The sequence below is a fragment of the Capricornis sumatraensis genome, chromosome 2 (genome assembly GCF_032405125.1).
Source record: "Capricornis sumatraensis isolate serow.1 chromosome 2, serow.2, whole genome shotgun sequence".
Classification (NCBI taxonomy): Eukaryota; Metazoa; Chordata; class Mammalia; order Artiodactyla; family Bovidae; genus Capricornis; species Capricornis sumatraensis.
In genome coordinates, this window is record NC_091070.1 from 65,258,891 (window position 1) to 65,275,849 (window position 16,959).

The following is a 16,959-nucleotide window of genomic DNA, read 5'->3' on the forward strand; positions in this document are numbered from 1 at the left end:
ATGCTTTTTTATGTTGTCAACAGATGTGAGAAGTTAGTGACTTAGCTTCTAAAACAATGCTGGTGATGTCACGGAGCTGGAGATAAGTAAGGACCACACAAGGGATAAGGACAGCTCCGAGAGGGGTGAGGGCATAGGGTCCTGGGGAGGACAAGGAGGCTCCCTCCTCAGGCTCCCTGCTCTCCACCTATAACAATTTTTTTAAATTTCCATTTTATTTTTGGGTGCGCTGGGTCTTCATTGCTGTGCTCGGCTTTTCTCACTATGGTGGCTTCTCTTGTTGTGGAGCGCGGGCTCTAGTCACATGGTCTCAGTAGTCGCAACTCGATTTAATAGAAAAATTAAATAAAACTCCTCTCTCCCCCAGTCTTCCCAAGAGCAGCCATCACTCCACACTGCCATGCAGCCCAGGCGCCCTGCCCCACAGATGTTTTCTGCCCCTATGTCCCCATGAAAACACTTCTCCCCAAGGTCACCAGTGTCGTCAGATAATTGCCAGATACACTGAGCCAAAAGGCACCAGCTCTTTACAGGCCTTATCTTACTCGATTGTTCTCCACATTTGGCCCTGCAGACCACTCCCTCCTTCCTGAAACCCTCCCTTCCCGAGACTTCCTTGCCAACAGCAGCTCAGTTCAGTTCCGCTTGCAAATATTTATTGCCTTCACAACAACGTGCCAGTCACTGCTGTAGGCACTGGGGGACAATAAAAAGGATGAACAATTGACCCTGCACTTCAAGGAGCTTCCTTCTGGTCCTACGCAGGAGGCCTACACGGAAACAGGGGCTTGCAGTGCGCAGAGGAAGTTCCATGTGAGCTGTGTACACAAGGGGCACACATCAGGGGCTGCCAACCCAGCCCTCAAGGAGAGGGGCCTAATGTGCTGGACACCTTCTGCCCTGGACTTGTTCCCATTTCAAACCCCTTCCCTGGCATCCCCTCCCTTCTCTCCTTTAAGTGCTGATATTACTTGAGGCTCTCTCCTCAGTTCTGCCCCCTTATCACTGTACCCTCCTTAAAGCAATCTCATCCACACCCAGAATTTCTACTACTGCGTCTATTTTGAAAACTCTCAAACCTTTATTTCTAGCCAAGGTAATGTCCTGAGTTCTTGATTCATGTATTCAAATTCTGTATCAGTTAGCATAGCTTTTGCTACATAACCGAAAAGATCTAAGGAGGCTTAAAGATCTAAAGATCTAAAAGATCTCTATTTCTAATCAGGGACCCAGGCTCCTTTCAGCTGTTGCTTCTGCCTTCCTCAAGTTTTCCTTCCATATGGTAGTTTCCAATATGGCTGTTTCACCTCTACCCACATTCTAGGCAGCAGAAGGGATAAAGGGGTTAGAGCATATATCATGTCGCATAATGTTTTCAGGTTTCATCCAGATTGTGGCTTGTGACAGGATTTCTTTCCTTTTTTAAAGCTAACATTTCATTGTATGTATGTATACACATTTTGTTTAAATGTTTATCCGTTCATCTATCAATCGACACTTAGGTTGCTTTAACCTCTTGACTATTGTGAGTGGAGCTGCTATAAACGTGAATGTGCAAATATCTCCTAGAAACCCTACCTTCAGTTCTTTTGGATATATACCCAGAAATAGGATTGGATACTATGGTAGTTCTATCTTTATTGGAAGAACTGCCATCCTGTGTTCCATAGCAATTGCATGGATTCACTTCTGTCATCTGCTTTTTTCCGCTTAAAAATATATTCTGAGCATTTTCTCAGGTGTTTAATGCTCTTCTCATATAACACGATTTTCAGAGACTACATAGGAATCCATCATCTGCTTAACTAGTCTTTTCATGGGAGAACAACTAGTCACAGCTTTTCACTGTTATAATGATATGCTGTTAGACATTCCTTAGATAAAGCTTTATATTCATTATTCCTTCAGGATAAAATTCCTGAGAAGTGTGAGCATTTCTAACAGTTAGGAAAGGTATAATTGACATATAGACTGTGCATAATTAAAGTACACAATTTGATGAGTTTCAGCAGAGGTGTACAACTGTGAACCATCACAACAGTCAAGGTAATGAGTAAACCATTCACCCCAACAAGCCTTCTCATGCCCTTTGTATCCTTCCCTCTGCTCCTCTCCTGCTGGGTCATGTGGTAGGTGCATGCTTCACTTTTTAAGAAACTGCCAAACTGTTTCCAAAGTGATTGTTACTAGCTTACATTCCACTGGCAGTGCATGAGAGTTCTGGTTGCTCCACATCCTTCCCAACAACTGGTATGATTCAGACATTCTAATAGGTGTATAAGGGTACCTTGGTGTGTTTTTTTTTTTAATTCCCTTTTTTTTTTTTTGGCCATGTCACACAGATTGCGAGATCTTAGTTCTCCAACCAGGGATTGAACCCAGGCCATGGCAGTGAACGCTCAAGTCCTAACCACTGGACTGCCAGGGAACTCCCTGTTTTCTTAATACTGAGCTTTAAGAAGCCTTTATGTTTTGGATGCAAGTCCTTTATCAGATATCTGAAAATATAGTCTCCTAGTCTTGATTTCTTTTCATTTTGTTTACAGTATCTATCAAAGGTCAGGAGTTTGTAATTTTGATCATCTAATTTATCAATTTTTTTCTTTTATGGAGCATGCTTTTAGTATCATCTAAGAAACCTTTCCCTACACAAGTTCACAAAGCTTTTCTGCTTTGTTTCGTTCTTTACATCTACATTTTTAATCATTTTGAGATCACTTTTACATATAGTGGAAGGTATAGATCAAAGTTCATCTTTTCACATATGGATGTACAACTAGCATCATTAGTTGAAAAGACTTTCCTTATCCATTGAATTGCATTTGCACTGTGTCAAAAGTCAATTAACCAGTATGTGTGGGTCTGTTTTTAGACTCTATTTGTTCTTTTGATATATTAGTCTATCTTTATACCAATATCATGCTGCCTTGATTTCTGTATCTTTACAATGAGTTTTGACACTAGGTAGTGTAAGTCTTCTAACTTTGTTTCTTTTTCAAAGTTGTTCTGGCTAGTTTAGATTCTTTGAATTTACATGTGAATTTAGAATCAACTTGTCAATTAACAAAAATAAAAACATGCTAAGATTGCACTGAATATGTTTATAAGTTTGAAGAAAATTGACATCTTAACAATATTGAGTCTTCTGATCCGCAAGCATATATACATACCCACAAGTATATATTTCCATTTATTTAGACCTTCTTTATTTCTCCCAGAAATGCTCTGTAGCTATCAGTGTACAGACCTTATACATTTTAATCAGATTTACCCCTAAGTATTTAATATATTTAATGCATTGCAAATTATATTGATTTTTTACTGCACTGTCCAATTATTCACTGCTAGTGTATAAAAAGAGAGTTTTGTCTTATACCTAGCAATCCTGCTAAACTCATTAGTTCTCCCAGCTTTTTTGGTGAAGTAAGTGTGTGAAAGTCTCTGTTTTGTCCAACTGTTTGTGACCCCATGGACTATACAGTCCGTGGAATTCTCCAGGCCAGAATACTGGAGTAGGTATCCTTTCCCTTCTCCAGGGGATTTTCCCAACCCAGGGATTGAACCCAGGTCTCCTGCATTGCTGGCGGATTCTTTACTAGCTGAGCCACAAGGGAAGCCCCAGCTCTTTTGGTAGATTCCTTAGAATTTTCTACATAGATGGTCATATTTTCTGCAAATAAAGATGGTTTTAATTTTTCTATCCAATCTAGATACCTTTTCTTTTACTTGCCTTATTGTACTGACTAGAATCTTAGTAGGATGCTAAATGGGCTTCCCTGGTAGCTCAGCTGGTAAAGAATCTGCCTGCAATGCAGGAGACTTGGGTTTAATCCCTGGGTTGGGAAGATCCCTTGGAGGAAAGGGCATGAGAATCCATTACAGTATTCTTGCCTGGAGAAGCCCCATGCACAGAGGAGCCTGGAGGGCTGCAGTCCATAGTGTTGCAGAGTCAGACAAGACAGCGACTAAGCACAGGCACAGCACAGCATGTTAAATAGAAGTGGTAAAAGCATGCATCTTTGCCCTGTTTCTGATCGCAGAAGGAAAGCTCTCAGTCATTTCATCTTAAGTTTTATGTTGAGAAGCAGAAGTCTTGAATGTGCATTTTCAAGATTTTTGTTAAGTATGGACTCCAGAAAAGAGCCAATTTATACCATCTCCAGCAATGTATGAGAAGGTACCTCTTCCTACACCTGGCTAACATTAGACATCATCTTAGAAAAATAAAAGTCTGTAATTCTTAAATGTTACCTGTTCATTTTAAATTTGTGTATCTGATTGTTAATGGAGATCAGCATCATTTAGTTTACTGGTCAACTATATTAGTTTTTCTAGTTGTCTATGTCCTTTGCTCATTGGTCTAATTGAGTATTTTCTTTCTTAATAATTTCATATAGATTTTTAAAGTTTTAATTCCTTAATTAAATACATGTCTGTAATATTTTGCCCTATTTGTCTTTTGACCTTTACTTTGGCTTATGGATTTTTTTTTAATGTGGACTGTTTCAAAAATCTTATTGACTTTGTTACAATATTGCTTCTCTTTTAAGTTTGTTTGGGTTTTTTTGCCCCGAGGCATGTGGGATCTTAGCTCTCTGACCAGGGACAGAACTGTACTCCAGGCGTTGGAAGGTGCAGTCTTAACCACTGGACCACCAGGGAAGTCCCTGTTTGTTTTTTATTTATATACTACATTTAATAGAATTTTTTAGAGTGGTTTTATTTTTTTTTATTTTTTTTAGAGTGGTTTTAGATTCACAGCAAAATTAAGTATAAAGTAAAGAGAGTTCCCATGTATCCTTTGTCCCTGCAATACAGCCTTCCCACTATCAACATCCCACACAACCAACATCCTGCACCAGAGTGGTACATATGTTACCACTGATGAACCTAACCTATACCAACATATCACTGTCACCCCAAATCCATAGTTTACATTAGGATTCACTCTTGGTGTTATAGATTCTATGGGTTGGAACAAATGTGTAATGATATATATCCACAATTACATCATCATACAGAATAGTTCCACTGCCCTACAAACCTTCTAACCTCTTCCTACTCATCCTTCCCTCCTCTCTAACCCCTGGAAACCACTGATCTTTTTTATAGTCTCCATAGTTTTGCCTTTTTCCAGAATGTCATACTGTTTCAATGATACAGTATGTAGCCTTTTTACACTGGCTTCTTTCACTTAGTAATATAGATTTAAGCTTCCTTCACATCTTTTCTTGGCTTGGTAGCTCATTTATTTTTAGCTGAATAATATTTTATTGTCTAAATGTACCACAGTTTATTTATCCATTCACCTAGAGAAGGATATCTTAGTTGCTTCCAAGTTTGGGCAACTATGAATAAACCGACTGTAAATATTTACATGCAGTTCTTATATGGACATAAGTTTTCAACTCATTTGGGTAAATACCAAGGAGAGAAAATTCTGAATTATATGGCAAGAGTATGTTTATAAGTGGTTTTTATTTATTAAAAAAAAAAAACCCCACATTGAAGCCTCTAGTTTTTTGCTGACAAAGCTATCAACCTTTTTTCATAATTTCTATCTTTGGTTTTGATTAGAAAGGCTTTTCCCTTCCAAAATTTTACAAATCTTCAGTAACTTCTAAAGTAGTAGTAGTTCTAGTAAGTCTATGGTTTTATTTTATTTTTACATTTCAAGCTTTGTTTTATTTTGATGAGGCAGATATCTAACTAGATTTTCTTTCTTGGATTTCTCATCACTTTCTTAGTCACATATAGCTCCCTCTAAATATTTTATCCACAATTCCAAAAAAGCTCCCATTTTACAAACAAGAAAACTGAGGCAAAGAGACAACTCATTGCATTTAAGATCACATAAGTGTGTTAGTCACTCAGTCATGTCTGACTCTTTGCAATCTCATGAACTGTAGCTCACCAGGCTCCTCTGCCCATGGGATTCTCCAGGCAAGAATACTGAAATGGGTTGCCATTTCCTTCTCCAGGGGATCGTCCCGATCCAGGGACTGAACCTGGGTCTCCGGCATGGCAGGCAAATTCTTTACCATCATAGGGAAGCCCCTACAATCATATAGCCATTAATTTATACAGTCAGAATTCAAACCTAGGTCTTTTGATGCCAAATCCTGTTCTTTCCACCACAGCCCTGGTACTCAAATTATGATCCATGAATAAGCAGCATTGGGCAACACCTGGGAGCTTGTTAGAAACACAGTCTTAGGTAACATCCCATAGCCACTGAATCAGAATCTGCATTAGTATCAAATGTGAGAAGTCTGTTGTGATACTATTTCCCCCAGATTAGAATACATCAGCATCAGCTGGGAATAGTTGTTGAGCTTCATCCTTCTCCAATATTTTAACTCAGGAGGACAGGGGTGATGACCAGACATCTGCATTTTAACAACCATCTCAAGTTTTCTTATGCAGGTACCCCCTTCCCCACCACCACCAGCACCACACTTGAGAAATGCACTGAAACAATGGAGACATTCTAAAACTGTAACGCAGGACACCACAAGTGATGGCTGATTATTTCTCCCTTTCTCAGTTTAGATGTATCCTTCAGTTCAGTTCAGTTCATTTCAGTCCTTCAGTCGTTACCAACTCCTTGCAACCCTATGGCCTGCAGCACGCCAGGCTTCCCTGTCCATCCAACTCCCCGAGCTTGCTCAAATTCATGTCCACTGAGTTGGTGATGCCATCCAACCATCTCATCCTCTGTCCTCCCCTTCTCCTCCTCCCTTCAATCTTTCCCAGCATCAGGCTGTTTTCCAATGAGACAGTTCTTCACATCAGGTGGCCAAAGTATTGGAGCTTCAGCATCAGTCCTTCCAATGAATACAGGGCTGATTTCCTTTGGGATTAACTGGTTTGATCTCCTTGCAGTCCAAGGGACACTAGTCTTCTCCACCGATGTATCCTTATCACCTGAAAAAGAGACTGCTACAGGCTAACAGTAACTCTTTTTATGTCAATATGTGGCAATGAGGTTGTAATAATGAGGATAACTAAACCTTCAAATTTACAGAAAATCACATAAAGAAAACTAAGGGCAAAAAGCCTTCACTCGATCCAGAAGTTTGTGGAGGCAGCGTGGAGAAACATTTAGCCAAGTAGATTGAAATCTACTATCCCAACTTCAAATTTGGTCAATTACGTCCTTGAGTCAGGGTTTCCTCACAGATAAAGTCAGAGTAATAATAAGCTGCCAGTAGGTAGAAAGAACTCACCTGTTAACTTTTCAAACTTTTGTCTCCAGCATCGTAGGGCTGGGATGAAAAAACGTCCCAGGAAACTAAGCAGCCTCCAGAGGCGCGCGGGCGCGCGTGTGTGTTTCTTTGCCAGCTTGTGTGAGTGTGTGTGTTTCTTTGCCAGCTCAGATTTGCCCGGAAATCTACGCCACCTGGCTAGAGGTGGGGCGCGGGCAACCAACCACACCCGGCCCCTCGGTTCGCCGGTCTGCGCTGGCAAGTTAGAGGAAACACCCTCTTCCTCGCCCAGTCCATCAGAAAGACTCCGTCATCAATAATTCATTAAGATCCTCGTCTCCATTGGCTGGCGCCTCCACTCGGGCCGGCAGCGGTCCAATGAGAAAGGACTTGAGAGACCCTTCTGAATAATGAACACACTCCCGTGACGTAGCGACCGGAGACTGGCTGAGTGGCGCGAGGCGGGGCCATCTCGGGCGGCGGCGAGGGCTGTTGGGGCTGCTCAGCGAGCCCGGAGTGGGGTCGGAGCCTGGGACCTGCACTGAGAGGGCGAGCGCGGGGCACAGACGAGCGGGCCGGCGGCAAGATGTTCAGCTGGTTAGGGCGGCAGGCGGGCGGGCGCGGAGGTACGGGCGCGGACCCGGTGCAGACCGTGACGGGTGGCCTGCGCTCGCTCTACCAGCGCAAGGTGCTGCCGCTGGAGGAGGCGTATCGCTTCCACGAGTTCCACTCGCCGGCGCTGGAGGACGCCGACTTTGAGAACAAGCCCATGATCCTGCTGGTGGGCCAGTACAGCACCGGCAAGACCACCTTCATCAGGTAACCCTCCCCGCCCCCTCCGCCCTCCTGCCTGCACACCTGTCCTCGTCACCTAGGTGGAGGCGTCCTCCTCCCCACGTGCGCGTCTGTTGTTACCAGCCTCCTGCCGGCTTCCTGCAGCGCCCCTTCTCCTTCGAGGAATCCCCTCTCTGCCGCTTTCTCCAGCATCGGCGCGGCCTCAGGTTCCCCGTCCGAGGACGGTTCCCCGGTGTCTGAAGCCCTGCCCCGGGACCCGCCGCCGAAGTAAGGGCAGACTCTCCCTACGGGGCCGAGAGGGTCCTCAGAACCGCCCCCCCACCCCCGCCCCGTCTCTGCTTACTAAGAGCCCTCCTTCCTTGCGTTTGGAAAGGCACTCCTCTGACTGGCTTTATCTTGTCACCCCAGCCTGGGAGCCCCGGGATGGGAGGAAAAGCAAGGCTATAATAATCACCTTCCTGACGAGCGAGTGAGACCAAGGGCTGGAAATGGGGACAAAGGTGTGGGGTGTCAGAATGGATTATTGAGTCAAGTTGGAAAGTTAAGCCCTAGCACAGTGCCCGGGGTATAACTATTTACCGAATGAAAGAATGGCAACAGTAGAGGGTATTGCCCACGCCCCCTTCCATTGCGGCCCTGCATCCCGCCCCCAACACTGTTCAGGGAGACCGAGTAGAGAGGCCGCCTTCGTTCAGCTCGTGCACAGCCTCTCTATCCTGCCATAGGAAGTTAGCTGTGTGTAGCCGCCGAACCAGCCAGCGCCCAGTGGAGCTCAGGGGGAGTGTCATATTACTACTGGTTAGTTTCCATTTCTTAGGTGGGTCATTCCCTTCTCCGTCACCCTTGACAACTGAAAATATTTGTCATGCTTGCCATGTCTCCAAAAGCAAACAATTACTGTGGGTGCCTTGACATCCAAATGATATAGGTCCCTCGGAAGTGGTTTTTAATGGGAAATAATTTACATTGTAACAGATTGCTTTTAGAAGACGCTATTTTACTTTTAAAGCAGCTCTTTGGTTAGGAGACTTGTTTTCCTGGGTTAAACTGTGTGTTCATTGAAACAAAGTGATTATTTTAGGTTTGGGGCAAGGGCTTTGGAAATTGTTAACTTTTTTCATCATTGATGATCAACAGGTGTTCAGAAAACTGCATCTATATTTGGATACATGCCATTTCTATTAAGTAGCGGCCTCTTTTTCTGGGTTCCAGTGACCTATAGTTCCTACAAATACAGTTGTCACTACAGAAAATATGTTCAATCCAAAGCTGCAGGTGCACGATGAGTTAATTCAGCAAAGCAAATAGACTATATTGAAATATACTTCTTGAAAGTAAGTTGAATGTAAAGGAAGATGGAAGAAAATACTTTTAAATTGCTTTATTTGGTGCTTTTTAGTAAGCTGAAAATAGTATTAAATATGTCACCTAAGACACTCAAAATGAACCTAGAAATATTACATAAACTGATACCTTGAAAGATGTTATAAAATACACTTAAGGGCTCAGTAATACCAATTTAAGTATATAGGCCTATGAAGCATTATGTAGCACAAGAGTGGGAGGTAGACCTTTTGAAATATACAGATAAAGGATAAGAAGGTAAGCATTGTTATAATTAAAATAGTCTCAGCATTGGTGATGGCCTGTTCAGAGCACCCTGAGTAGTTCCTCCCACCTGTCCTTGGCATGAGATTGTGTGATTAGGGAGCCACTGTTAATACTGTGTCAACCTGGATATTATTTGGTCCTCTCTCTGCTCCCACAGCCTGGATAATAAGCAAATCTAAGACAGGAAAACAAACCCACGGAAACATGTATCCATCTTTTTTTCATCTTACTGTTTTTCTGTCTCATCATTTGGGGGAACTTTGTGGAATAGCTAAGCATAGTTTGAAGAAGGATTGGGAATTTGGTGAGACTATCCAAGGACTTCCCAGGTGGCTCAGTGGTAAAGAATTCACCTGCCAAGCCGAAGACACGGGTTCGATCCCTGGGTCACTCCAGTATTCTTACCTGGGAAATTCCGTGGACAGAGGAGCATGGTAAGTTACAGTCCATAGGGTCGCAGAGTCAGACATGACTTAGCGACTAAACAATGACTCCATCCAAATGAACCACTTCTCAGGAGGCTCTGGAGCCCCCACGTGCAACGCTACAGTGAGAAAAGGAGTCACCCTATCAGGAAGTCACTTGCTCTTGAGACCTTCCCTGGCCTAAGTGACTTGATTGTTAGGCACCAGACACAAAAGTGGACCTGTGAGGGCGGAAGAAACTCAGGGTATACCAGAAGGTTGGTGAGGCACCGAGACCTGAGTTTGATTTCAGAGTGGGACTAGGAGGAAAAGATTCAGCTTCTGGAAGGAAAGACTCAAACAAAAGGGCAGCTGCCGTCTAGAGTCCTACACTGGTACTGGGGGCCGGAAGTGTTGACCCAGGTGCTGACCATCCTGGAACCTGCCTGCATCTGTGGCTGTCTTTTCTCTGAGGCTGGTCAGTGCCTGGGTGTTTTGTTTCTAGCCAGTAAGCACTGGACGCTCATAACTGGCTATAGGATGCACCTGTCTGCATAGTCAGAGATTCTTATCACCTGGCTTCCTGCACATCCCCAGAGGTCACTGGTTACACAGAGCCTGCACTAATATAGAGGGAAACTTCTCTCCTCATGAAGTCACTCAGCAAAGCCTTTGATATACATTCCACCTTTGACGAAACCTTACTCTTCCTTCCTTTGGTCGCGTAACCGGGAAGAATTGAGAGCCCCATTGAAACATGGTGAGCCAGGACTTTGACCAAGAGTGTGGTGGTTTAAGTGTGTGCTGTAATTAAAAGGTCTCCTAGGGACTTCCCTAGTGGTCCAGTGGTTAAGACTGTGCGCTTCCACTGCAGGGGCCGTGGGTTCCATCTCTGGTCAGGGAACTAAGATCCTGCATGCCATGCAGAGTGGCCAAAAAACCAAAACCCTCCTAAATAGAGTGGATGGAGAGTCTGAGTGTCAAGAAGCTATGCTCACTATGGAAGACAACCATGAGGGGCCCAAATGCAAGGAAGAGGATAGATAGAGTTTTGATGGACTCTCCTCACATGGGTCACAAAGTTGGCCCAGAACTTCAGGAGATGTTTGTCAAAGTCCTTTTGGGGTAGAAGCAGAACAGTCTGTTGTCTCACTGACAGTTTTATTTCTTAGAAGACTTGAGGATGCAATGGGAGGAACTGGTGCTGCCCTGCCTCTGGCCAGCAAGAAAGAATTGGCCAGAGGAGGAGAAGAGATGGGCATGGGAGAAGCAGCCAAGTCATGGTAGACTGTTTAGCAGCCAATGAAAGCTGAATATTGGCCTCAGCCAGACTTGGGTACAAAACCTGAGGAAAACAGATTTCAGAGATTCCCCCAGAAAATCCTTGGGCCCAGTGAGGGAAGACATTTCCCTGAGATGTGAAGTGAAGTGAAGTCGCTCAGTCATGTCCGACTCTTTGTGACCCCATGGACTGTAGCCTATCAGGCTCCTCCGTCCATGGGATTTTCCAGGCAAGAGTGCTGGAGTGGATTGCCATGATGTGAGGTTCACCAAAAATCAGTTCAAGCCACACAATTGCAACTTCTGATTTTTAAGAGCTCCACTTTCTCTCTTCTTCCTACACTCTTGTCCTGTTCTCTCAAAAAAATTTATTCTAATGAGGAAAAAAGAAGGAAGTCACTATAGGTTTTTAAAGGGTCGAGAATAAGACAATAAGGCAAGAAAAAGGGATGGAAGGCATGTAGATTGGAAAGAAGTAAAAACATCTCTATTCACAGAGAACATGATCTTGTATGTAGAAAAATCCTAAGGATTAGGAAAAGCCTTCAAGAACTGTTAAAACAAGGGCAGTAAGTTGTCAGGATACAAGATTAATATACAGGATCAGTTATATTTCTATGCACTAGCAATGAACAATCTGAAAATGAAATTAAGAAAACAATTCCATTTATAACATACCTTAAAAATAAAATACTTTAGGAATAAATTTAACAGAAGTAATGCAAAACTGTAAAACTTTGTTGAAAGAAACTAAAGAAAACCTTAAAGGAAAGACGTTCCATGTTCATGGGTTGAATGACAATGTTTTTATTTTTTACTTATTTATTTATTGGCTGTGCTGGGTCTTTGATATTGTGCGAGGGCTTTCTCTAGTTGTGGTTTGAGGGCTTCTCACTGCAGTGGCCTCTCGTCTGGAAGCATGGGCTCTAGAGCTCACGAGCTTCAGTATTTGTGGTGTATGGGTTTAGTGGCCCCACAGCATGTGGAATCTTCCAGCACCAGAAATCAAACCTGTGTCCCCTGCATTGGCAGGCAGATTCTTAACCACTGGACCACTAGGGGAGTCCCGACAATATTTTTAGAATGGCAATAATACTCCAAGTGATCTTCAGAGTCACTGCAATCCCTAGCTAAATCCCAACTACCGCCTTTGTCGAAATTGACAAGCTGATCCTAAAAAGTCACATGGAATTGTGAGGGGTCCAGAATAGCCAAAAGAATCTTGGGAGAAAAGACAACAATATTCAATTTCTCATATTTCTGATTTCAAAACTCACCACAAAGCTACAGTAAACAGGAAAGCATGACACTAGCACACAGAGAGACCTATCGGTCAGTTGAACAGAATTGAAAATTCAGAAATAAGCCAATACATGTTTGATAAATTTGTTTTTACAAGGCTTTTAAGACACTTCAGTGGGGGGAAATATACCTTTCAACAAGTGATAGTGGGACAATGGGATATCCACATTGCAAGAAGAATAGAAAGTGACTTCTAATGGGTACAGGGTTTCCCTTTTGAGTGATAAAAATGTTCTGAAGTTAGATAGAGGTAGTTAGTTGTACAACTTTGTGAGGATACTAAAAACCACAGAATTGTGCCCTTTAAAAGGGTGAATTTTATGGTATATGAATATCTCAATAAAATTATGAAACAATTCAGTCTTTCAGTATTAAGCATCCTATGATTTAATTTCCATAAATTCTACAGTTAGTGCCCATCAAGTAATTTCTGCATCTGTGCAGTAATTTAAAATGAAAATCGATGCCAGAAAGAAAACACAAAAAAAGTGGAAATAAGCTAAAAGAAAACCAAGGACAAAAGGAACTAAGTAGATCTGAGAAGAAGCAGTGTACAATAGCCACCACTGCAATCCCTGTGTGTTTTTTTCTTTGTGTGTCCTTGTCAGTGTATAAACGTTCATTCTTCATAATGCTCAGGTGAGTAAAATCACGGTGTGATGTTTTCCTATAAAACGCTTGATAAGCAGTTATGTTTTAAAACATTGAATATTAAATATAGCATTAATAGGGAAAAGGCAGGCAGGGGTTCCATGGACAAGGACGAAAACAAGGTTGGTGGATAATACGAAGCATTAAGAAGCAAAGACGAGACAATATGCCCCCTCAGACAGAAAAAGAAAAGCCTTTTTAGGTATGATCAGAACAAGAAAAAGAATCAGGAAGCAATAGACTGGAGCCTGGGGCTCTTGCTGGAACGTTAATGAAAAGCAGAACTACTCAGCTGTTATTTTGCTTCCTCCTTTTCTCTCAAAGAAAGTGCTCCAGAGATGGTAGAAGGGAGCCCAGGCCTGTTTGAGAGGAACTCAAACCAGACGAGGAGCTCTCTCGGGCCTGCCACAGGCAAGATCCAGGAAATACCCAGGTGGATAGATGGATGGCAGGTCCTTGTAGGAAGAGCTTGCAGTTGTGCCCAAAGAAAACTATGTTCTGTGATTTGTAAGAAATAATGAAGAATATGAAAAGTATCCAAAAGTTGGAAGCAGGCAAGTGTTCGGTTTTCAAAAAAGGGAAGAAATAGATTTTAAGGACAAAGCTCTACTCTATTCCATTGATAAGCTCTAGATTCAGCTGTTAAAGAGAAGTGAAGCTACTCAGTAGAAGGCAGGCTGGTTCACCCATTGAAAAAGAAAAATTCCCCTAGGGAAACACTGGGGGCCCAGTTGGGTGGTTCTTACCCTCATTCAAGTGCTAGACCCCAAAAATCATAGTCTTGTGTGCCAAATACCATGCCTTTTGCAGATCTTTCTGAAATACTGAAATATTTAATTTTCACTATATAGACTGTATTTACAGTATACAAGGTAAGCTCATACCTACACAGCCTAGTATTCCTTTCCTCAAATAGTATTGATGTCAGGGATGGGCCCAGCTATCCCAGACTATGGAAGAGGATCAAGCCCTCAGGGCTCTGGGTGAGGAGAGCTGTGACAAAGCACAGGGTGGGGTGGGAGCATAGGAGGGACCCTTCATGCAGGTTTGGAGATTGGAAAAGGCATCCGGGGATACAACTTGGAAGCTGAACCCAGTGGAATGAGCAAAAATTCGCAGCCACAAGGGGATAGGGAAGTGAAAGTGAGAAAGTATCCGTGGTGAGGCCCAAGTTTTGTTAAGCAGGTGGGTGATTGAGCTGTCCACTGAGGCGAGGAAGAATGGGGCATACTTATGAGTTTAGGTTTAAGCCTGTGCATAAGTGGACACCCAGGTGTAGAGTCCAAGAAGGGTCGGACATGTGGGTCTGGAGTGAAAGGAAGGGGACCTTGTGGAAGTGCCAGGGAAAATATCACCACGGAGGTGGACGTGATGCCAGGGAAGGATGGTGGTTCTGAGCCATCTTAGGACTCTGATGGTTGCAAGTGACAGCAACTCAACTTAAAAAGCCTTAAGTAAAAAGATACACTTTTTCTCACGAAACTGGTTGGACCAGAGTGTGCTGGCTTCAGACCCAGCCTGGGACCCCATGTGCCATCAGGACTTGGTCTCTCAGCTCTGCTGTCTTCTCACATTGGCTTCCTTCTCAGGCACTTGCTCATGGGGCGGGCAGACCCTCTCCAATTCCAGACTCATGTTCTGCCAGCTCAGCAACCCCAGTGGGAAAGAAGAGAACCCCTCCACCCATAGTTTGAGCAAGAAGTCTCAAGTTTGAGTTTCACTGGGTCGACTTTGGCCATCTGCCCATCCTTAAGCCAGTCCCTCAAGCTGGGGGGAATGAGTATCCATGTCTGGAGTGGGGTGGTCAGCCCCTAAGCCTCATGGCCTGATGGTGGGGAGAGGTGGCTCCTCAGAGTACAGCTATCAAAAAGGGGAAATGGATGCTAGACAGGTGAAACAGCAGGTGGTCCCCACAAAAGCCAGGGAAAGAGAGGGGGTGGTCAGCAGCGTCAGCTGCCTCAAGGAAGCAGAACCAGTGGATTAGCCATCAGAAGCCAGGGTGACCTTGGCAAGAGTCAGTAAGTGGTGCTGATGGAAGCCAGGTGACAGTGGGTTGAAGAATGAGTGGGAGGTGAAGCACCAAATATAGAAAATTCTCACCAGCTGGGCACTGAGGGCGAGGAACCATGCCCTGGTCACAGGCATTCCGGAGGTTTGGTTGATGATCATGACCCTGCAGAGTTAGAAGCTGATAGAAGGGGGGTGTGGAGGGGGAGCAGCTGGTGGTTCAGAAGCCCAAGAGGAGGCAGGACTTGGAGCAAGGGTTCTGAGGGACGGGGGTGGTGCAGGACAGGTTGAGTGTGGCATTGGTGGCCACAGTCCCTGCTTGGGGCGATGCTGTCTGTTGGCCTCTTGTCCACTAATTACATCATCTACCTGACAAAGGGCAGCAGTCCCTGAGGATTAGAAGTGACATCTAGATGCTTACTTCCAAAAGACATTCAAAACACGGTTTTCAAAACCTTGGAGAATTCTGAACTAGAAAGCTCTGGTTCCTGAATCTGTCTGGGGGTCACAGTCACCAGGAGACCTTCTGAAACAGATTCCAGGGGCTCATCCCAGACCTTGTGAAGTGGAACCTCTATGGATCAGACTGAAAAATCTGTTTTTGTTATCATAAACTACCTCTCGTGGTGATTTTTAGGCAGCCTCTCCCAAGAAATGTTTGGGAACTATTGCTACGTGAATGTTCAGTTGGTGAAATCTATGACGCTGGAACCGTCAAGCCTGAGGCTCACGGTGGTGGACCTTCCATGGCATGTGGTCCAAACTCTGTTCACATTTTTAACAGATGACATAGATGAAGACATAGAAGTCATGATTACAAAACTGGGGATTATGCAATAAATACAATTTAATAAACAGCCCTTTTCACTTAAGATGGCATAATGAACTGTTTCTTGTGTTATTAAGTCATCTTCAAAAATAGCTAATGTCTGCAACATATTCTATTGTACAGCTTGGAACATTGTTTTTAATTTTTTCCCACTTTTTTAATTGAAGTAGAATTTGTTCACAGTGTTGTGTTAATTTCTGCTGTAGAGCAAAGTGATTCAGTTATAATACACATTCTTTTTATATTCCTTTCCATTATGGTTTATCATAGGATACTGAATATAGTTCTTCGTGCTGTACAGTAGGACCTTGTTGTTTATCCATTTCTGTGTAATAGCTTACATCTGCTAACCCCAGCCTCCCACTCCATTCCTTCTCCAACACCTTCCCCCTTGGCAACCACAAGTCTCTTCTCTATGTCTGTGAGTCTGTTTGTGTTTTGTACATAGATTCATGTGTGTTGTATGTTAGATTCCACATATGATATCATATGGTATTTTTCTTTCTTTGACTTCATATGACCATCTCTAGCTGCATCCATGTTGCTGCAAATGGCATGATTTCATTTTTATGGCTGAGTAGTGTTCCATTCTATATACAGACCACATCCTCTCCTCCGTTCATCTATCAATGGACATTTAGGTTGTTAACGTATCTTGGCTATTATGAATAATGCTGCTATGAGCATAGGGGTATGTGTATCTCTTTGAATTAATGGTTTTGTCCAGGTATATACCCACGGGTGGAATTGCTGGATCATATGATAATTCTATTTTTGGTTTTCTGAGGAACCTTCATACTGTTTTCCAAAGTGGCTATATGAACTTCAGTTTCAGTTCAGTCGCTCAGTCATGTCCGACTCTGTGACCCCA

General features: G+C 43.3%; 1 protein-coding gene across 1 annotated transcript in view; it reads left to right on the forward strand.

Annotated features, from left to right (window-relative positions):
* Positions 1-7,729: 7,729 nt before the first annotated feature.
* EHD4 (EH domain containing 4) overlaps positions 7,730-16,959 on the forward strand; it is an 84,435-nt gene continuing 75,205 nt past the window's right edge. The window contains exon 1 of the mRNA XM_068964008.1: positions 7,730-8,027. Within this exon, the coding sequence (XP_068820109.1) occupies positions 7,795-8,027 (233 nt within the window). The 5' untranslated portion in view covers positions 7,730-7,794. The remainder of the gene's footprint in view (positions 8,028-16,959) is intronic.